The 22,742-nt window shown below is 39.5% G+C and overlaps 1 protein-coding gene across 2 annotated transcripts in view; it reads right to left on the reverse strand.

Moving 5' to 3' along the window:
- Positions 1-22,742, reverse strand: part of FMNL2 (formin like 2) — a 309,457-nt gene that overhangs the window by 116,304 nt on the left and 170,411 nt on the right. For both annotated transcript variants that reach the window (XM_047085655.1, XM_047085654.1), the window contains exon 2: positions 13,536-13,619. In XM_047085655.1, the coding sequence (XP_046941611.1) occupies positions 13,536-13,619 (84 nt within the window). The remainder of the gene's footprint in view (positions 1-13,535; positions 13,620-22,742) is intronic.

Raw genomic sequence — 22,742 nt, forward strand, 5'->3', positions numbered from 1 at the left:
CATAAAAACAAAACCTTAAAATTTCTAGAAGAAAACATAGAAGAGATCACCTTTGTGACCTGAGCTTGGGCAAAGATTCCTTAGACAAGCCACAAAATACTTGAACCGCTTAAATGAAAGATAACTAAATTCGGCTTCATCAGAAAACCTTTTAGTCCCTGAAAAACACTTTAGGACTATGAAAATTGGCAAGACATAAACTAGGAGAATATACTTCAAAGATATATGTCCGATAAAGATTTGTATCCAGAACATATATTTTTTTTAAACCTACAGTTCAATAATAAAACAATCCAATATTTAAAAATATGCAAAAGATCTGAACAGATCCTTCAGCAAAGGCACACAAATAACAAACAAGCATGTAAAAAAATGCTCAACATCATCAGGGAAATGCAAATTAAAACCAAAGTGAGGTATCACTAAAACCAAAGTGACGTGTTACTATATATATATATATATATATATACACACCCATAAAAATGAGTGGAATTAATAAGACTGACAACATCCAAGGGTTGGTAAAGGATTTGGAACAACTGGAACTCTATTACAGCGTTGGATGGAATTTAAAATGGTACAGCCACTTTGGAAAACACAACTGGTGAACTTTACTATATGTAAATTATACCTCAGTAAAGATGATCTCTCAGTAAAGATGATCAAAAAACAGTATTTCAAAGTAATTGCTTTAGATTCATTTATTTACTTCATTACCAAGCACAGCTTTCCTTTTAAAAAGTTTTCCTTGGTATTTTGTTTTTTTACTTGCTCCAACTAGAAAGAAAACCACAAGCAAACATGCCATCAACTTCATCAGTTAACACTTTTGCAAGAAATAAAGCACTCTGAGGGGGTCCTATAAACCTCTTAGTTTTTCAAAACATTTACATCATAAATCACTCAAAGAATTTAAAATTCTAGAATTTGTGTCACAGTTTTTTTCACCTAGGTCTCAATTACCTCCACACCTCCAACTATTACTGTATCTTCACTGTCATTTCATGAGATTTAATCCACCATCTCCATCCAACCCTCCCCACCCTCCCCACACCCCCCACATATCCCAGTTTCCTAGATACAGGATTTACCTTCTAAGATAAAAAACAAAAAAACAAAACAAAACAAAACAAACAATGTGTGCTAACAACCTGAAAACTGAATCTTAAAAGTCAAGTTTCCCTTAGATATTTTATGGTTTGTCCTTAGATCTTCCATAACTTCAAATTTAACACTACAAACCCAGCCTCATGTCTCTATAATCAGCCTCAGGTCTTTCTTGGCATCCTCAGATCACAAGATTAAAGCCAACAATAGTTTCAACCTGTGATCACATGGTCAAAATTAATCTTTTTTTTTTTTTTTAGTCATTAGGGCCAAGTTCTCAGACAATGCTTGAACAGCCTGGGCTGAGTGGAAGCTAAAAGCAGTTCCTCTGAAACCGGTCACTGTTGAGGACATTTGCTGAATGTGATAGATACAGAACATAGTCCTCAATCTATTACAAGTGTTCAGTCCACTGGGTTTTAGAGGGGACTTGGAAAGTTATACCTGAAAATATAAGCCAAGTAGTTGTGTCAAGGCTCTTGTGAAGATAACTAGTGGTGGCCTTAAGGGTAACCAGCATCTCCCTAATGATGGTATTTCTAGAACCTGAAGATGCTACTGCAAGGCATCGTCTGGTCCACCAAGTGGACATAGAATATACGCAGTCTCCACCCCCTTAATACAGCTCTCCAATCCTTACAAAACCTGAGCCATATTTCTTTAACATTTATTTATTTTTGAGAGACAGAGACAGAGCACAAGCAGGGGAGGGGCAGAGACAGAGGGAGACACAGAATCTGAAGCAGGCTCCAGACTCGGTCAGCACAGAGCCCGATGCAGGGCTCGAACCCATGAACTGTGAGATCATGACCTGAGCCAAAGTCGGACGCCCAACCGACTGAGCCACCCAGGTACCCCAACCTGAGCCTTATTTCTAATTCACTTTCTTCCTATCTCCCTGCACCCAAGTCTAATTAGAAATCAAAACCAATTTATATTTCTGTATTTCAGTGAAATCATCAATATGCTGTTTTACTACTCTAACAGAGATAAACAACCACAGACACCTCAATTCCCCCATGACTTCAAAAAATAACTTCTTTTAAAACACGTAAGGGGCACCTGGGTGTCTCAGTCGGTTAAGCACCCAACTCTTGATTTTGGCTTGGGTCATGATCTCAGTTCATGAGTTCTAGCCCCACATCAGGCTCTGTGCTGATGGTGTGGAGCCTGCTTGGGATTCTCCGTCTCCCTCTCTCTCTCTGACCCTCCCCCACTATCAAAAATAAACAAATATTGAAAAATAAATAAAACAGTTAAAAGTTCATCAAGATCTGCATGAATGACACACAGGAGTAGGAGAGAGCATATGGGCTGAAAGTTCTGTTACATATCTAGTCATTCCAGAATTTACTTTTAAGATGATATCTTACCTTTTTCAATCCCCTCCCACCACCTTTTTTTTTTTTTTTAAAGATTTAGCACTTAATTTTCTGAAGCACTATGGTCATAGCATCTACCACATCCCTCTTCTCAGTACATACTCAATGAATCTTTTAATTAACAAATGGATTGATAAAAAGAGCCACAATCACACTGTGATCTAGGTCATCCACTGGCACTTAAAAAAAAAAAAACAAAAAAAAAAACTTTTCCAAACCATTATGGTACTTTTTAGCATACAGAAATTTTGGGGGTTTTTTTCTTTTTTTTTTTTTTTTTTTTTTTAGGGTCAGCTCAACTACTTGCTAGGTCACACTTTTCTTTTCTTGTGAAAGTTGAACACACACATATTTCCATAGCAGACATTATGAGTTACCGTTCAGGTGTTAGAACAATGCAGTGTTTACGTTACCTAGTAGAAATTCTTGGCTAATGCACCTTAATTAATAAGTCACTTAAATTATTTTCTAAAAGATGGTGTCAAAGGTCAACCTCAGCCTACCCATATGCGTTATTTAATTGCCTGTATGACTCTTCAGTTCCTAGAATGGCATTTCCAAGTTTACAAAAGATGTTGACACAACAAAGTTCACTTCAAACAACATAAGGGGTTGTCTAAGACAACTCAGGCACCTCAGTCATTTTAAGGGGTGTTGGGAGGAGGATTCACAATTCCTTTTTATTACCAGGCAAGAAGGCAGGTAATATGATGTTCATTCTGAGGCAGAAGATAACCTAAAAGCTTGAAATCAGACGGAACACCCTGGGTTTTTTATTTTGGCTGTTGATGTTGAACAGCACTTCTAACCAAGCATTTATAACAAGCTGCCAAAAAGGATTAGTTTCAAAAGGAGTAACTCACCCCTTCTACCTTCTATTTTCTGCCCCCCTTCTTAATCCCATGAAATAGGCCAGCATCTTTTTTCCCCACTACAAAAAGCCTAGGATAAAGAGAACCTCTGGTAGCAGAAAAGATGTAAACTCCCTTCTAGGTTCAGATTCAATTTTCCACAACTCTGGAGACGCTACATGTGAGGCCGCTCAAGAGAGAACTGGCATCTGCTCCCCTGACTGCTTCACCAGTGGTTTAGAATCAGACACCCGGAGTCGATCTCAATGGAGGAGAAACTTTGCTTTCAGGAAGTAAACCGAAAGAAACTTGCTTTCTGCTTCTTCTTTTTTTAATTGGGGGGGGGGAGGGAGAGGAAGAGGAAGAGGGAGGGAGAGAGGGAAAGAGAGAAACTTAGTTAAGCAAGCTCCATGCTCAGTGCAGAGCCTGCCACAGGGCTGGAGCCTGACAGGAGCTCGATCCCACGACCCTGGAATCACGACCTGAGCCAAAATCAAGAGTCGGGCACTCAACTGACCGAGTCACTCAGGCGTCCTAAAACTTGCATTCTTTTTAACAGTGGCTAACTCAGTACCTTTCTTCAGATTTGGAGACTTCACAATAAGGAACACAGTCCCTTTAAAATCTCAAGCAGAAGACCGCCCGAAGATAAAATTTGTTGGTTAGTTCATTTGTTTGTTTTAAATCTGACAAAAAGACATGTCCCATAGCCAGTTCATGTCCGGCACACTGCTGGAACTCAGAACCAATTTATTTTGATACCAGAAACCATTCGACACAAATGATTTTCCAGACTGAAAGTATTACATGAGGCACCTGTTTTGGGAAAACTCAGATCCATACTCTCGCGGTTTTCTCTCTTCATTCCCTTCTCTTTATCATTAAATACGTATTCAGTGAATAAGTTACTGAATACATCAATAAAAGCAAGTTTTAATACTAAACATAGCCTAAGACAAGTGAAACTATCAGACTATCAAAATTGGTAACCACGGCAGAGACCTGCTTTTACTAAGCATTTTTCTCTTGGTGTGCATATATTTAGCCAGCCTACAGTTCCCATTCTCCTTTGCAGGTCTGGCCAATGAAGTAAAACTGCACATGACCCAGGCTACTTCCAAGCCTGGTTTGGGAAACCTCCCAGGTATGCACCTGCTTGTTTGTTCTTCCTTTGATTGGAGACAACCTCAAGGCAAAGCTGAAGCTCTATGTTGAAAACACCTTCACCTGGGTCCGTGATTAACTGTGTACAATGTAACCCCTGAAGGTCAACAGCACCAACTTGGATTGTTATATGAATGACAAGATTATGCAAATCATCACACATCGTGGTATATGTAGCTGTTTGAATTGTGGCCTGCAGAAAGATAGGTCTAGGCCCTAAGCCCAAACAAGTGAATGCAACTGTATTTGGAAAAAGGGTCTTTGCAGATGTAATAAAGTTAAGGCCCTTGAAATGTGAGCATCCTAGCCTACCCAGGTGGGCCTTCAATCCAATAATAAATGTCCCTCTAAGACACAGAAGAGAAGTAAATAAGGGGAGAAAAGAAGGAAGGCCATGTAAAGATGGAGGCAGAGACTGGAGACATTCAGCCACATGCCAAGGAATGCCTAAGAGCCACTGGAAGCTGGGAGAGGCAAGGAAGGATTCTCCCCTAGAGCTTTGGTGGGAAGATGATCCAGCTGACATCTTGAGTTTGGACTTCTGTCCTCTCTAGAACTGCAACAGAATACTTTTCTGCTTCTTTAAGCCACAAAGTTTGTAGTGATGTGTTATGGCAGCCACAGAAAACTAACACAGCATCTTTTTGTCACTTTAACTGGAAGTTAATAACAGAGAAGGTGTCTCTATCAAGTGACTTAAATCAGAGTACTTCCTGCATCTTTGATAGGATACATTGTAGGGACACAAAACTGCAAAAAAAAAAAAAAAAAAAAAAGTATCCACTCAGTAATTTTAGTAACTAATATTTTGGTTAGTAATGATATTGGTATGTTATTTTAAAACATTTTTTACATTACAGAAAAGACAAATTTATGTTATGATTCCAACAATGCAATATAAAAGTGATAATTATAAAATCAAAGAAATTAAGTAAATTAATATTTCAAATTGACTTGGAAATATCAATATGAACTCATAATTATTACATATATTTTGAAGGTCTAGGCTCTCATGTTTTTCCCTCTAATACCACCCCACACTAAAAAAAATAGGGCTCCTTAGGGAAACATCTTATTCTAGGTCCAGGACAAGGAAGGTACAAGTTAAGCCTAAGAGATGGGTTTTGTACTTGTAAAGTACAAAGCTTGTAAAACAAGCTCTCAAGACTTAACAGAGTCACATCAAAAGGGCACAGGAACCAGCATGAAAGTGTCCTCATACATCAAAGTACTGATAACATGAGCTTCAAAATAATATTGTATTGGCTGAAGTACACGGACTATGAAAATCCGAGTTCACAAGGATACTCTTAACAGAAAGCCAGAGGGAACTCATTTGCCACCTTTTGAGGTATCTTTTAAACTAAATCTTTACTTTGAAAAATGGCAAAGGGAAGGAAAGACTTCTAGGCATAATTATATTCCAGGGTAAACCAAAACCCAGCTGAAGGCTCTAGTTGCTGGCTTACCACAGGAGGGAAATGAAATTATAAAATCATCCTTGTGCAATTCCTCCAGAAAGTGATGCAGCATAAGGTATCAGTTGGTTTTACACCCACCTGGCACAAGGCTGGTAGGTATCCAGACACATATACCGTGTGAAAGCAACATACCACAGATTCCTTTAGGCTCAAGGGAAAAAAGAAAATTATAGGACAGACCAGTACTATCTAATGATGAGACATCATTTGTCTCCTATGATGTTCTAGAAAAAGATGTTCAGCATCAACCTATCATGCCTTTACATCTAACTTCTGGTTAACAGAAAATTCAGGAGTTCAGGCATCTCTAAGAAACAGTTGGGTAAGTGCAGGAAACAAAACACTCTACAAGACAGCTTGCCTCGTTTCTTCACTATAGGGCATCACGTTCTAGATTCAAGGAGATTTCAAGAATAGCCAGATGGAACGTGTGATCGATGCGGAACTAGATCCTCATTTGAACAAACCATATGAAGAGAACATTACAGAAAATTGGGAAATACGAACTGGGCAATACAGAGTCTTAAGGAATTATTCATTTTATTTGTGACGTTATTGGCTATAAGAGAAAATTCTCATTTTTATAAGATGCACACTGTATTTTCTAACAAGATAAAACTACAAAACAAAATACCAAACAAAAATCCACTACTGCAGAGCCAAAACAAAGATCACATCGAGGAGGAAGGCCACATATCAAAATGACAACAGACAACTAAGGGCTTGAAAGAGAATTTTAAAAGGATTGCACAGATTGCAAAAACCTAGTCATGATTTAAAATTAGATAGCATTTCAACATTCCAGTTAGGGAAATATGGTAAAAATTCAAACAATTTTAACGTCAAACAATATTAAATATAGTAAAAACATCAGCTAGGCAGATGACTGAATTAGGAGCAGCGGGTGGAGAAATGGCTGTCTGCTAAACCCAACAGCTGGTAAAGCCACAATGAAGTTAGTGTGGCTAAATGTAGAATCAAAGCCTGGAACTTGGGGATAGGGGCTGAGGGCAGATAAAGTCTGGAGTCTGGGAGCAAGGAGCAGGGACAGTAGAGCAAGAAGGCTACTGCTACATCATTATCTTTCCCTTCCTTTCTCCACGGTCTATACACCATCCATAGGCTTGCTCAAAGGACTACCATGGCAGCCATCAACACTCAAATGGGCTATAACCTGTTCCTACCAATGTTACTATTCATTTATCACCCCTCACTCCAAGGACAAGCCCTTATCACCTAGAATCTGATGGTCCACAGTAATTAACTTATCCATATCTAGTAATATTTGCTTACCTGGCAGACAAGAGCTCTAGCTAGCTTACAACAACATGAACGTTAAAAAAAAAAAAAAATCAGGGGCGCCTGGGTGGCGCAGTCGGTTAAGCGTCCGACTTCAGCCAGGTCACGATCTCGTGGTGTGTGAGTTCGAGCCCCGCGTCAGGCTCTGGGCTGATGGCTCAGAGCCTGGAGCCTGTTTCCGATTCTGTGTCTCCCTCTCTCTCTGCCCCTCCCCTGTTCATGCTCTGTCTCTCTCTATCCCAAAAATAAATAAACGTTGAAAAAAAAAATTAAAAAAAAAAAATCAGCAATATATTGCTCTCTAATTTTTTAGTAAATCATATTCTAGCAGCAAATTTGCTTAACTACCAATACAAGTTATCCAATGAGTAACTTTCTTGTCTTCTGAAAGAAACAGTATTAGGAAATACAAATGGAAGGTTTAAAAACAATTGTATTCTTCATGACTAAATATATTCAAATGACGTGGGTCAGCTGTGCTGAAAAAAGACAAAAAAGCAACTCTTGCTGTAGTGGATATCTCGGTGCCACTGGCCTGACTCCGCTCTGCTCCGGCTGAGTGGCAGCAGGGCTTTCCCCTTTCCTGATCAGGCTGCCTGCCAAGCCCTGAGGGCTGAAATCCAACCTCCCTGAAGTGCTTAACATAGGAAGCTGACTCTAAGTGGGTATAATTTCCTGCCACCTCTTCACTCTCACCTTTGTTTTTGTTGGTTTTAACCTCCTTCTCTCATATCATCCCATACAAGTGAAGGAAGGGGGAGACCCCCATCTCTCACTAAGGCTACCACGCAAAACAAGCGCCAGCCATTAGGGGGCAAGGTCGAGCCATGCCAAACCACCCCCATAACTCAACACATCATGCCACTGACACCGGCAAAGCCACAGGGCAAGTTTCTAACCAAGCCCAGGTGTGGCACAGCTAACATTTCAGGACTGCATTACACATTCATGGAATCTACACCCATCAGCATTAGTCATCTGCAACGTCCTGAATTCTTGACTAACCACTTCCACTTAATCACTAAGCAGAGGCACATTTAGGAACTAAGCCCCACTCCTCCAAGAAAATCCCCTGACAAGTCACAGGAGCTACTTACCTAAGTGCAAGTTTCACTTCCATGAACCGTGTCTGGGTCCCTAGTGTAAAAGGGACTAATTCAAAGGACTCATGGCTGGAGTTTGGAAATCGGTGTTCTCATGTCACTAATGAGCCCAGGGGGGCCTTGGGGTTGGCCTTGTCATTAATGCTGTTAAACCTCAGTTTCATCACTGATTCGAGAACAGGTGGGAAAAGCAAAAGGTCTTTTCACTTTACTTCATATGCTCCAATACAGATACTTTTGTTTGGATAAGTGTATGCTAACTTTTCCAGTAGGAAAAAAAAAAAAAATGGCTTGAAATAAATGCAACCCTTCTACCAACTCTTCCAGACACAATGACCTGAAAGTCTTGGGTTCATCTGAGATCCTAAAGTTCCTGAAATGCAGCCTTTACTCTAAGCTTTGGAAAGTAGCCAGGACCCCAAGTCCCAAACAGTACAGTCAGGGTCTGCATTGAGGGAGCATTGAAAACTGAGGCAGGAGCGAGAGCAAAGGGATTTCTCTCCTCGTAGGTGTAGAGCCCACTGAAAGAGCTCCCTCATTGCTACGCAGCTTCTGGGTTTTCATCTGCAGTTGTCAGAGCAACCTAACATTTCTGGCTTTTTATTCTCACATGGTCACCTCAAGCTATCAAAAACGTGCCTCAGTGTCCTCAAATTGAAGCCCTCATGGGAACCCTGCCCACTTACTCCAACAGAGAAATACGTTCTCTGGAATGCGCTTCACACTACCCAAAATCCAGCAAGGAAGTCTCTCTTCCTTTGGCTTCCATAGCCCCACCGGAACCAGAGTTAGACAGTTCTCTTAAGCTACTTTAACCACTGAGACCCGCTAGAAGTTCAGGTCAACTTTATATTTACGGAGTCACCTAGGAAAGGACTATGGGACACCACCAGAACACTGTTACCACACACAGCTTTTGGGATTTAAAAATGTTTATTTTGAAAAATGTTTATTTTGGTGGCACCTGGGTGGCTCAGTCGGTTAAGCCAACTTCAGCTCACGTCACGATGTCACAGTTCCTGAGTTCGAGCCCTGAGTCAGGCTCTGCATGCTGACAGCATAGAGCCTGCTTTGAATCCTGTCTCCCTGTCTCTCTGCCCCTCCCCTGCTTGTGTACATGCATGAACATTCTCTCTCTCTCTCAAAAATAAACGAATACACATTTTTTTAAATGTTTATTTTGCTCCTAGAATTAGGCAAAGAACTGGACTTGCAGCTGACCATGGGTAGGTGGAGACAGAGTGTCCTTGCAGAAATGCCCATACAGACTCCTTCAGATCTACAGCAGGCACCCTTCCCACTTCTAAGGAGCTCTGAGAATTGGGCAGTGATGTTGAGTTTCATTTATCACAAGCAGATTACACCAACAGGGAGAGGAAGGTGCAAAGGGTAAAAAGAAACAGCAAACCATTACTTCTAGGCCACCTCTCCCACCAACCTTCTCTCTTCCGCCTCCCCTTTCTTCTCCACTGTCTCTCAAACGTATCATTTAGCTATTCTTTCTTTCACTCAGCATACTTTCAGTAAGCAGTGATTATGCTTCAGGCACTAAGCACGGTACTAGAGATACACAAATAAATGATGCAAGGCCCATGCCCTTGAGTAACTCATTCTTGGTTGGGGGCGGGGTGGGGGGGCATATTTCAACACAGAAAACAAAGTGACAGACTAACACAACTAGGAAAGTATAAAAAGGTTGATGAATTATATCCAATTTGATGGTCTTTCCTAGGCCAAATCATGATAAAGTATTTTATCTGGACCCTTCCTATTTGCTTCTTCAGAGAAAAACATTATATTCAATGCACCAATTTGCTCAATGTCCACAGCATGTAGAAACTTTGCAATCAACAGCAATGTAATTTTTGTTCACCAGTAACCATCATATTTTACGTTCATCTTGTTCAAAAAGATAACTTATGAAAGTTTAGGACTCCTTAAAAGGTTGTTTTTAAGGGAAGAGATCAGTGTGGAGGGATAATGTGGCCAGAAAACATTAGATGAAGCCACACATGAGGCTGGTGAACAAAAAGCTTAACACTAAGGTACGTGTACTTGGTAAGGGCAGGACACAAATTTGGCTCTGAGCAATCCAGCAGCAAAGGAAAGAAAAAAAAAAAAGGAGAAACATAACCAGTTCCATGACTCATATTGTCCACGTGACAATTTTTCATGGAACTGAAACGTGAAATAACTTCTCCATTAGCCCTCCAATATTCTTGGTCACATACTTCTTTTGGAATAAAATGTCTGTAATACTCCCATTTCACTTTGTGCCCCCTGCACACTTTGCCTATAACAGGTATCTTACGATAATAACTTATCTGTACTATTTGCTCACAAAGAAATAAAATTCGTATTTGGATTCCATATAGTGTTTGGGGACAAAGTATACGTGCCAGGTATCAATGACAACACACTACAGCCATTGTTTTAAGACTTCACAAATAAGACACAAGGTTTGCCGTGGTATTTTCCTGGACTGAAAATCTATAGCTATGGCTTTTGCTGATAGCACCAAACAACATGCATGCAAACCATCAAGCATATTTAGGTAATATAGGATGATAGATTCGATACAGTAAATTTCCTTGAATCTTTTGAAGACAAGTTGATTACAAAAAATAATAATGGTACCAGTATTTAATATCTGGGCCCCTCAGAAGCAGCAGAAGCAGCAACACCATTTATGAAGCACCTACGGTGTGGCAAATGTTAGCCCATATATGTATGTATTGTACATATATTGCCTCCAATCTTCAAAATAATTTCAAAATATTAGTTGTGGGACTCAATGTGGGGCTTGAACTCAGGACCCTGAAATTGAGAGTCTCATGCTCTTGTTGACTGAGACAGCCAGGTGTCCCCCCCTTTTTTCCCCAATTTTTTTTAAATTTATTTTTACTTTTGAGAGAGAGAGAGGAAGCGCAAGCATGCACATAGGAGAGGGACAGAGGAAGACAATCCCAAGCAGGCTCCACACTCAGCACAGAGCCCAATTCAGGGCTCGATCTCACAACCTGAGCTGAAATCAAGAATCAGATGCCTAACCGAATGAGCTGCCTCCTTTAAAATGTTAGCATTAACTACATTTTACAACTGAGGAAAAAATGAAGATTATGTAAACAAATACTTTACTTTTTAATTTTATGTTGTACATTTTCAAATATACACACAAGTTGAGAGTTTAATATACCCCAACATATCCCAACACCATGACTGAACAATCATCAAGAATTTCCCACATTTCCTTATTTTAATCCTTTTTTGTTTTCCTTTGCTGAAGTATTTTATATCCATATTCCAGTCATATTCCATTCCTACATCAGGACACATTTCTTTAAAAATAAAGATAGATTCTTTATACAACCACAATGCCAAAATCAAACCTAACCAAGTCAACAATTTCTTACAATCATCTGCTAATTTCTTTGGAGAAACTCTCCAATTTTCTTCAAAAAAGTCTTTTTATAGTTAGTTTGTTCTTATCAAGACCCAAAAAGATCCACATGCACATTGTTATTTCTCTTAAATTCTCCTCCCCTCTTTTTAGCCTATCTTTGATTGTTGCAAAAGCAAATATATTTTTATTTGAGATATAACTCATACACCATAAAATGCACACTCTTAAAGAGGTGTACAATTTTACTCTATTTCCAAGGCAATGCAACTATCACCACAATATAATTCCCGCCACCAAGTAACTTGGTGTCATTTCCATCACACCCAAACAAAACAAAAACAGAAAACACAGAAACAATTGCACACCCATGAATAGCCACTCCCTTCTCCCTTCCAGTTCATGGCAATCAGTAGTCTATTTTCTCTATGGATTTTTCTATTCAGGACATTTCATACAAATGGAATTTTTTTTTTTTACATTTTAAGTAATCTCTACACCCAACATGGGACTTGAACTCATAACCCTGAGATCAAGAGTTGCATGCTCTACTGACCAAGCCAGCCTGGCACCCCACCATATAAATGGAATTTTAAAAGCAAATACATTTTGAGAGGCCACGAGGTTAGGTGCCATAGATAGATATAGGTTAGGTACCAATATAAATATCTGACATGGTCCATGTAGATAACAAGACAAACATTCCACCAATAAACATCGATATCTGACATTTACCATATGAATGCTTTAAGCTCATAGTTTTTACCTTTCTCCTCACAAATATAAACAGGAGAAATAATGTTTAGGTGTGTGACACACCAATGGGTTACCCATATGTGACTAAAAGCTTTCTGCTGCTACAATTTTCTAAATTACTGATGGTTAATCTAACGTAGCAGTTCACCATAGTGATAATGTGGGCAGGCAAGGCTTGGTACCTAAGTTACAACCACCTGCCTTCCTTCCTCTCTCTCACTCTCTCTCTCTCTCTCTCTCTCTCACTCTCTCTCTCTCTCTCCACCGCCACCCCCCTCTCTCAGGAAAGCCTATCAAACTGCAAGCCAGAGAAACAGATACCATCTGTAGTTTTTATTTATTGCTCAGTAGCTCATTCATATACTTGAGCACTTTGTGAGGAAGGGAGCAAAGAGCAGTGGGTAAGCATACAAACTCCCTGAATCTGCATGTTTTCCAGAATCAGACCACCTAGGCCATTTTACCATTAAACAGCTAGGTCACCTTCAGCAATGATTTTTTTTTCCTCTGTTTTCCCCATCTGTCAAATAGGGATATGAATGCATACGACTGCTTTGAAAATTAAATACAAAGCTCTTATGAAGAAAATCTACTGGGGCGCCTGAGTGGCTAAGTTGGTTATACATCCGACTTCAGCTCATGTCATCATCTCAAGGTTTGTGAGCTGGAGCCCCGCTTTGGGTGAGCACAAACCCCACTTCCAGCTCTACCCTAACAGAGTGGAGCCTGCATGGGATTCCCTCCCTCTCTCTCTCTCAAAAATAATAAAAATAAATAAGGAAAGGAAAAAGGAAAAAGAAAAAGAGGAAGAGAAAGAAAAAGGAAAAGGAAAAGAAAGGCACCTAGCTTTATCTTTGGTCATAAGAAATATGAAGGCAACGAGTCACAAAACAGAAATCCATGCATATCATAGAAACAGTCTATCGTATTTAGAGAGGAAATTGATTTTTCTTCTTTTATTGTTTCTTGATAAAAGCATCACTGTGTCTTACCTGATCACAAATCAGCTCCCACTTTTTCTCATTATCGTACTGCCGCAGTAACCTGGCTTTGTCAGGGGGTAGGTTCATAGCATTCTGTAAAAAGAAAAGGAAAGAGATAGGTCACATTCCACAGCAGGCTGCTAATGGGTGGCTAACTCACAGGCAGACCAAAGAATACAATAGTGGGTCTTTCAGGACTTCTATACAATTCCTAGCATCTAATTAAACCAAAACACCTACAGAAGTCATTTAAACATCAAATCAGTTTAATGGACTAGAGAATCCCTGAAGTCCTATGCTAGGAGATCTGAGGTGGTCTGCTTTCAACTATCAGACTTGCATTTCACCAAAAATAATACATTATGTCTTCATTTAATAGTATGCTCCCACTCTACTCAGTCATTGAGAACATACGACCCCAATTTCCTTTTAAAGCGCCGCAGCCGCACCCAACACACAACAGAAAACACCAAAAAAAAAAAAAAAAGCAAAAACAAAAAAACCAACTCAATGACCAGAACCATTGACAGACAACACCAATGTTTACTTTCATAGATTATTTTAAGTAAAAGAGCATGGTAAAAAAGAAAAAAAGAAAGAAAGAAAGAAAAAACTGAAACCAGTGCAAGTGGCTTTTGTTACCTCTGGGAGATGAATGTACTCCTTCAGTACGTGTGTTAACATTAGCAACCATGATTCTCGGGTTAGCTATATTGGTTATGAAGCTGGGTTTGCAGTGAGACACTGACCACGAGCTCAAGGAGATGTCTAGACATCGGAACTCATACAGACCTCCTTCTGTCAATACAGCACACCTCTTGCAGTGTTGGTCATGGATTTGCGCCCACATTCACATGTTTTTAGTCCAATATCCCAAATGACCAATTACAAACTTTTTCAAGATACTTGGCTTGGGTATGAGGTGAGATCTTTGGCCACAGAACAGGGCAGAGTGAGAGAGCTCCAGAAGGAATTCATATCCGCTCCTTTGGCCTCCCTAAAGTTTCCACGCTCTAAATTGAGCTAAGTAGTCAATTAATGTTTTACGTCTTAACTGTCTATGTATCCCCTCATAACAATGCTCTAAATCATACGTATCCCTAAATTAACAATGCAGATCCTTGCCTGGGTCAGTATTTGAGTAGACACATCCAAAGGTCTTCAACTTTTAATGCTAGAGCCCCTAGCTCTCTGAAAAATATGGCCTATAGAGAAGCAATTCAACGTGCCACAGTTACTGTCTCATATCATTCAATGGAATACATTTAATAGAGGCAAGGATGGGTGAGTTACTCTGACTTAATGATAGAGAATTAACTTTTATAATTTTGAAGATATAAGTCAAGCATTTTCCTTTAAGCTCAATTTGGCATCCAGAGTGGGATGCCTAAGGAAACGGTAGATGCAGACCACCTACTAATTTGGGTCCAATCCAACAGAATACTACTATTTTCAATTGCCCCTAAAGCTGATAACATATACAGAAGAGTTTTGGACTTCAAAGTTTGCAATGGTATTGCCAAGGCTTCTCCATAGAAATATCTAAAATGGGGAAATGTTTTCCTATCACCTATCTCCATAGAATATCTCCTTGAACCAGAAAGAAAAATAACTACTTGTATTTATGCGTAATTACAGCTTTACTAGGTTAAAGAACCACCCTTGGGACAAGACAAAGAAGAATTCCATGTCTACCTTTCTGAGGGGAACCAATGTTATTGGCCATTAAATAACCAGTCCATCATTGCTTATTTGTACCCTAGAGATGGATTATTTCCCCCTCAACTGATTTTGACCCCCACATTAATACTCTTGGGTGTAATTATGCATTAAATAAAAACAGTAAGATTATGAGGTAAGTTAAATGAGTTTTTCTGAGTCCTTATTAATCTCTTGAGATATAAAGGGGATAAGAAAAAGAAGGCCTGAACTCCTCCAAGGTGTCAGGCACTGTATGAAGCACTTCACATAAGCTCATACAAATCTTTGCAACAAGCTCATGAGATATAAATTTCCCCAATTTGTGTATGGGGAAGTAGACCTCAGAGAACTTGGTTAACTTGCTCCTAGTTGTACAGCTTTACATGAGCACCACAAAACCTAAATTGAGTCTGTCAGGCTCCCAAAAATAAACACTAAAAATGCACCTTTTCTTTTCAGCAAGGCAACACGGTAATAACTGACTTTCTGTTAGTACTCTACCAGACACTCAAGTAGAATCAATTTGCAAACACTGCTACGGGAGTTAGATGGAGTCCCTGTTATTGCCTTTCTATCTAAATCAACTTTTGTTTTAATGGAACAGTCTTTCATTCAACAAATGTTTCTGAAGCATCAGCCTTATTCAAGCTCTGTACTGCATGGTGCACTGGGGAAGCAAACAGATATGGTCCCCACCAAGCATCATAGCATGGTGGGGGAGATACAAATGAAACGAACTCATCTTCTTAAACTCTGTTAAGTCTTGACAGAGATTATCATAGGGCACTTTAGAATGGTCCATCTGAAAAGACCCCTCAGGAAAAAGTAACAATTAATTTAACAAAAAATGAGAAGGACTGAGCCAGGTCAAGAGTGGACAACAGCATACTGGGGAGAGGAAATGGGGAAAAGACACTAAGTCAGGAAGCAGCTTGGCACATCAAAAAGCCAAAAGACAGTCATTGTGAGTGGAGACAGAGTAAGAGAGGGAATGAGGGGAAGATAAAGCTGGAGAGCCAAGTTAAGGGTGTATCATGCCCAGCCACGTAGGCCAGAATAAATACCTTTTATTTTATCGACAGTACAACAGCAAACCATTGAAGACTCATAAGCATAAGACGATATAAGTAAGTTACGTTTCACAGTGACGATCCTATGTGTATGTGGAGAACTGATTAGAAACAGCCAAAGTGGAAGCAGAGGCCAACAGTTCAAAGGTATGATTGTGGCTTGGACAAGGCCAATGACTCAAATGAAGGAAGGTGGATAGATGTCAAAAATATTAACTGCAATTGTTTGATTAGATATAAAGGCTCAGGGAAGATGTCACAAATTAATATTATGCTTCTACCCTGAGTCACCAGATGAATGGTCTGTCCATTTAATGAAAGGAGCATACCATAAAAGGCAGCACAGGTCTAGAGGAAGTGGTGAAGAAGAAGACTTCTAAGTGACCCCTTTTAGGTCTGAGATAGCTCTGACACATCCTGAAGAACAGTCAGGCAACAAGTAAACACATGATTCTGAAGGTCGAGAAAAAGGTCTACATCTTTCTGAATGAGAAGAGTCATGATAAGTGTTTTTGAGCTTGCTGACTAGTTATTATCTGGAAAAGATGCTCAGCGTCAACACATCAAAACCAGTACTGCACTTGGTAATCATTCGCCATGCATCTGAAATAACCTCTTCCATGGGTCAGTCCTCAGAACTGCTGAGGCATACAGTGCACATCTTAATAATTCTACAGGGACCAAGTAGCAGCAGCTCTATTCAAAAGCAGACACTCCACAGAGGCCTGGCTAGAGTCCAAGGATGTTGTGATTAGCTGGTAATAACTGCCCTTAAAACTTTTTTAGAACGATCTCATTACTTTTGCATTGCACAAGGCAGGACTCTATAGTTCAAGCTAAATGTTTGGACAACTCTACCTCATCCATACTTTCTGTTATCTGTGACATAGGACTCTCTTCTCCTTCCTTTCATCCATCTAACCATCCAGTATTTACTGGGCTTTGACCATGGGCCAGAATATTTGCACTCTAGGAATAGAAGAGATTTTAATCATGAAGTTGCTGCACTCAAGTACACGCCAAGCATCCACTGAAGACATATGATATTTGAGTTGAAAAGTTTAGTGGCTGTTAATTATTTCTCAATCATACAAGTTCCTAGCTAAAATAAATTAGAGCATCCAAGAACATTTTTCTGTACGGACATGTAGCTTTCCTTCCTTTCAACCATGCAAACGTTTAAGAATCAGCTCAAATACCATGTATCATCAGAACCTTCCCCCAACAATTCCAAGACGACATACCCTCTTGGGCTCCAACGGCCTGGTACACATGTCTCCATTACAGCAATTCGCACACTATAATAATCTGTTTGCCCACCTCAATTCCCCACTGCACTAAGTGCTTCAAGGACAATTTCTCCCATTAATCCCCAGTGTCTAGCACAAAATATAGCAAATAGTAAGCACTAGGCAGGTTGTTAAATAAATGAAATGCAACCTAACTCAGTAATACCATTCAGTCTGAAAATATCTTCCCTGACTGAGGATTTATGCTTCAGCTATTAAAGTCATACAGTAAAGAGTGCTTCTGTTCATTATAAAACCTCAATGATAATGTCTATTACTCATTAGTAATTATCCTACAAAAAAGAATTCATGGGGAAAAAAATCTTCAAGGTCAACTCTGGTGACAATTCCCTAAAAAGAAAAATCATGTTGTAGGCATTCTTCTGCCACACATAATAAATCATGGGACCGGAACTTCATTTTGTTTTGTTTTTATTGCCAGTAAATTCAGATCAACATCTACTGTAACAATTTATCTACCGCAAGTTGTAGTTACATTTATCGTCTATATTCTGGTTTTCTGCTTAACTCTGCTATTTTATATTATTTTTAAGTGGGCCTTACATCTTAAAACCTTTTGAGAAATCAAACGAAAATAACGATGGAGACATTAATTATGGTTAAAAAGAGTCTATGAGAGTCTATACATCTGAAGTCATACTTACAGACAGAATGAAGGTACCCAAATCATTCTGAACCTAATAAACCCATATCCTAGGAATATAACTTTCTGACATCAGCTCTTATCTTAGGTTCATGGGAACACTGAAAAACTTGCACAACATCCTTCTTTTTCCCTGATATCCTTGAGGCTCATGTTGAGAAACCCACAGTGATATGCAGACACACAGTAATGAAAGTGAGCCCTATCAAATACATCTTATGTAACCATAATACACCTTTGTTCTCATAATCTCTAAATTAAAACTTTCAAGTATTAAGTCACCAGATTCAAAAACAGAAGCTCTTTTATTCCATAGCCACCTGCATAGAGAAAAACAAAGGAACATGGACTTCACAAGCAGTGTCTCCTATGGAAGCAAGGAAAAGCATGTCACAGGAGAAACAGCTCAGGGGTTCTTAAGCAATAAAAGGTACAGAAGTTTCAGGGGAACTGAAAAGAAGAAACAATTATTTTTTTTTAATTTTCAGTAAAAACATGCATACACCTAATATAAAATTTGCCCTTCCAACTACATTCCAACCACAGTTCAGAGGTATGAACTATATTTAGTGCTGATCTCTAGAACTCTTTCATCTTACAAAACTGAAGCTCTATATGCAAATAACTCCTCATTTCCCCCTCCCCAGAACCATTACCTTTTCCTACAAAAAAAACGGGCAGGAATTGGGATGGATTGCCATAAATGACTGGGCAGCACAGGCTGGACTGGGATAGAAGGAGACAGTATGGGGCAGGGATTTATTAGTTGGGCTCTGGAGTTGTACTGGCTCGATTATAACTGTGACTCTACCACTTATTATTGGTGACCATAGGCCACACAATTTGAATCAAAAGCAAATGAAAATGAAAGTCACGAATTGAAGAAGCCAGTAACTGTCATTTAAAATAGGTCAGAATCAAAGCTGAGGGTTAAAAACAACAAGATGTACCATTTACTGATGGTCTCTCAGGCACTCTGGCTCTCTGCGTGCATTAGCCAATTTAATCTGCTTTATAATCCTGACAAGTAGGTATTATCTTCTTCACTTAACACAGAAGAAAACTGAAGGACAAGGAGATTAAGTAACTCTTCCCTGCAGGAGATAGGTGACAAAGCCAGGACTCAGTAGAGTATGTCTGTATGATCACCCCCTTCCCATGACACTGAAGTGTTTCTATATCATGACCTGTCTCGACGAAACAATCCAAGAATTCTACTTGAATACCCAGAGACTTGATCATAAACATATAAAGTTAAGATGAAAATGCACATTATTTAAGCTATTAATATTTTCGAGCATATACTAGGATTTTTTTTAAGTTTATTTATTTTGAGAGAGAGAGTGCAAGTCAGGGAGGGGCAGAGAGAGGGGAGAGATAAGAGAATCCCAAGCAGGCTCCGCACTGTCAGTGCAGAGCCTGATGTGGGGCTTGAACCCACAAACTGTGAGATCACGACCTCAAGTCAGACACTTAACTGAGCCACCCAGACATTCCAAAATATTGGTATTTTAACATGTCTTCAATATCTTTAAAAAATATGAGCTAGAATCCCCCAAAAGGGTTAGTTGGTCAAATCTACAGGTAGCCAGGTACTCTAGCAACTCAGGAAACACTTAATAAGCCCCAATAAAAACCAAACAAAGGTCGAGATACAAATATGAGGCAAACTCGGGCTTCAGAGAAGCACAAGGCAAGATGAGTACACTAATACAAAACAGAACTGGTTACATAATATAATCAAACCTTTTTTATTTGATTTGATACTTTTTGTCATTTTGTTAAAGGAAAATGGGCTTAGATGTGTGAGGAGGGCAGTAAAGAAGGGCATTTTATGGCATAATATGGTTTTTAATATTTGGCCTCTGGAGATGGGCCACCTGGGTCATCATCTTAACTGCACTACTCATTAATACTGTAATCTTGGGTACATTACTTAAACTGAACCTCAATTCCCTGAAGATTAGTGGTGATCACCACGAGAAGCCATTGTGACAACGGTAATAATGAACTACCTGCCTCATAGAGTCTGAGAAAAATTAAGTTGGATAACACATATAGCACAAAGTTTCCATGGAAGACACTAAATAGGTTAGATCTTATTATTCTCACTACTTTAGGTGAAGGGAGAGAGTGAACAGACATACGAATGTAGGAAAAGGCAGAGGACTGTGCACTATACAGAATAAACCAGAGGGTAAGGAGGGGATAGTGTGAATTAGAAAGGCCAGGTCCTCGACATGAGAGCATAGAATTTCAACTTTACTTGACAGGCAGTGAGAATCCATCAGCCCAAGAAATATCTAGGAAAAGCAAGCCTTTGGGGGTCCTCAAGATAAAGGGTTTCTCTGTGCATCACTAAGTAATGTACCAATTCTCCCATGAGTTCACTTTAAAACTGCAACATCTTAGGGCAGCAGAGGGAGGCTGCAAATTCAATACATGGCCGGCACCTCTATTCAGCCAACCTCCAAACCATTTCCTTCCAGTTCCAAGCAACTACCTGACACCGTAAATTTCAGCATCCTCCTAGCCTAGAGGATGTTGCTAAAATACATTCAGCATCTTTCCTGGCACAGGACTCAGGCAGTCAGCCCAACAGTCTCCACAAGGAATCATCAGTCAGACATCTTTCACTGTCACTTTATTTGTATTTAATCACTGAGGGTATTAATATCATTTGCTGCAGCCAGAAAAGCCTACAACAGGAGAAATCAGCCTGCTCCCTCATCTAGTTTCATCTTCAAAATAAAATGTGACTAGAAAGCAGTCCTTTCTGGGGAACTGGGACAATGAGACCTACCTCTAACCTCCCATTCATGATTTTAGTTACACCTGTTTTCTTGGAAGGCTTTCTTCTAAGGACTGAACTAAATACAAATAACTCTTCCACAGCATTTTTATAATAAGTATGGGTCTAGAAGGTAAGCTCGTAGTATTTTAGTCCTATTCTGTCTCTTATAGGTAACCACACACTCTCAAAAAACTAAAGGCAAGGTCCACATTCATGAAAGTGGTTATTATCAGTATTAGAACCTGGAATCCAGGCCAATAGGACTATTACTGTTTTTTAATTTTAGAGAGAGTGAGAGTGTGTGTGTACATGTGGGAGAGGGGCAGAGGGAGAGACAGAATCTCAAGCAGGCTCCATACTCATCACAGAGCCCAACTGGAGGCTCGATCCCATGACTACGCAATCATGACCTGAGCTAAAATCAAGACTCGGATGCTTGACCTACTGAGCCACCTCCCAGGTGCTCTGTGACTGCTTCTCTTTTTCCATTATCATGAAAGGAGGCCCACTTACATCTACTGTGTGTGTGTGTGTGTGTGTGTGTGTGTGTGTGTGTACACACATACGTGTATATTCTAGAAAAGTAAATCACATAATGCAGGTCAAGTATTTAGCAAAAAATCCTGTACATGCTAAGTACTCAATATATATTAGACAGTGTTACTCTTATTATCATCAGCAGTTTAAGGAATATGACTACAATGCTTGAATAACTATTCTGCTTTAGTAAGCCTCTGTCATATCCCAACTACACAGGTTTTCTTCTATCATAATAAGTACCAGCACTTGCCATTGTCTCCATCATTCCTCCTTGACTCAGGGCTTTGTATTCATAGAACAACTCATTTTATTTGCAAAATTACAAATCTCTAGAAAATTATGTTTTTACCAGTAAACACTAACACAAAAAACTTACCAAATCCTCATGTAAATTGTCTACTACTTTAAATTAGTCACACTTTCACTGCCCTTTGCAAATGGGAATAAACAAGTATTGCTATACACACACACACATACATACACGTATATATATTTATAGTGTTTCTATTTAATTGCAAGGCCATTATCATCAACATGGGTAAAGCTAGGTGGGAAAGCCCATCAGAATAGAAAGGCAGAACTATAGTAGTCTAAGCCAAGTTTTCCTATAGGCCACCTATCTACTACTACTTTGCAGCTTAAGTGATTCAATACCCAACAGATACCAACAAAATCACACATCCCTCCTCTCTGGCCTTCATGCCAACTCCTGAAATACAGATTCTAGTCATATTCAAATTTGAAGGGAATAATGGAAAGCAATACTCAACTTCTTTCACACATCATATCTGTCATTAGAAGCCTGAGGCCTGATAGGTCCCAGACATATTTTCGAATTCAAACAGTTCTTTACCAATTGTCCACCAACTACTGTGCCAAGAGCTATGTCTACCTGCACAAACTTGCATACTGGGATGGGGGAGTCACACAAGAGGCCACACTTAAGATGCTAAAAAATTACTTCATGGGCAACAACATAAGGGCAAATGTATTCAAGTGCTGGGATTTCTGGCACAGACCAAAGTGGATCAAAATCCAGAGAAAGGGTTCATATTCCACTGATATGTTGTTAACTTTCTATGACATATGATTCTTCAGAGTAAAAACATTTTGAGAATTACAGACACCAAGCTCTAATTATAACACATTAGATAGCCA

The sequence above is a fragment of the Lynx rufus genome, unplaced genomic scaffold, assembly GCF_022079265.1.
Source record: "Lynx rufus isolate CCGP_SWC_20201006 ecotype Redwood Valley unplaced genomic scaffold, mLynRuf1.p SCAF_2, whole genome shotgun sequence".
In the NCBI taxonomy this organism is placed as follows: domain Eukaryota; kingdom Metazoa; phylum Chordata; class Mammalia; order Carnivora; family Felidae; genus Lynx; species Lynx rufus.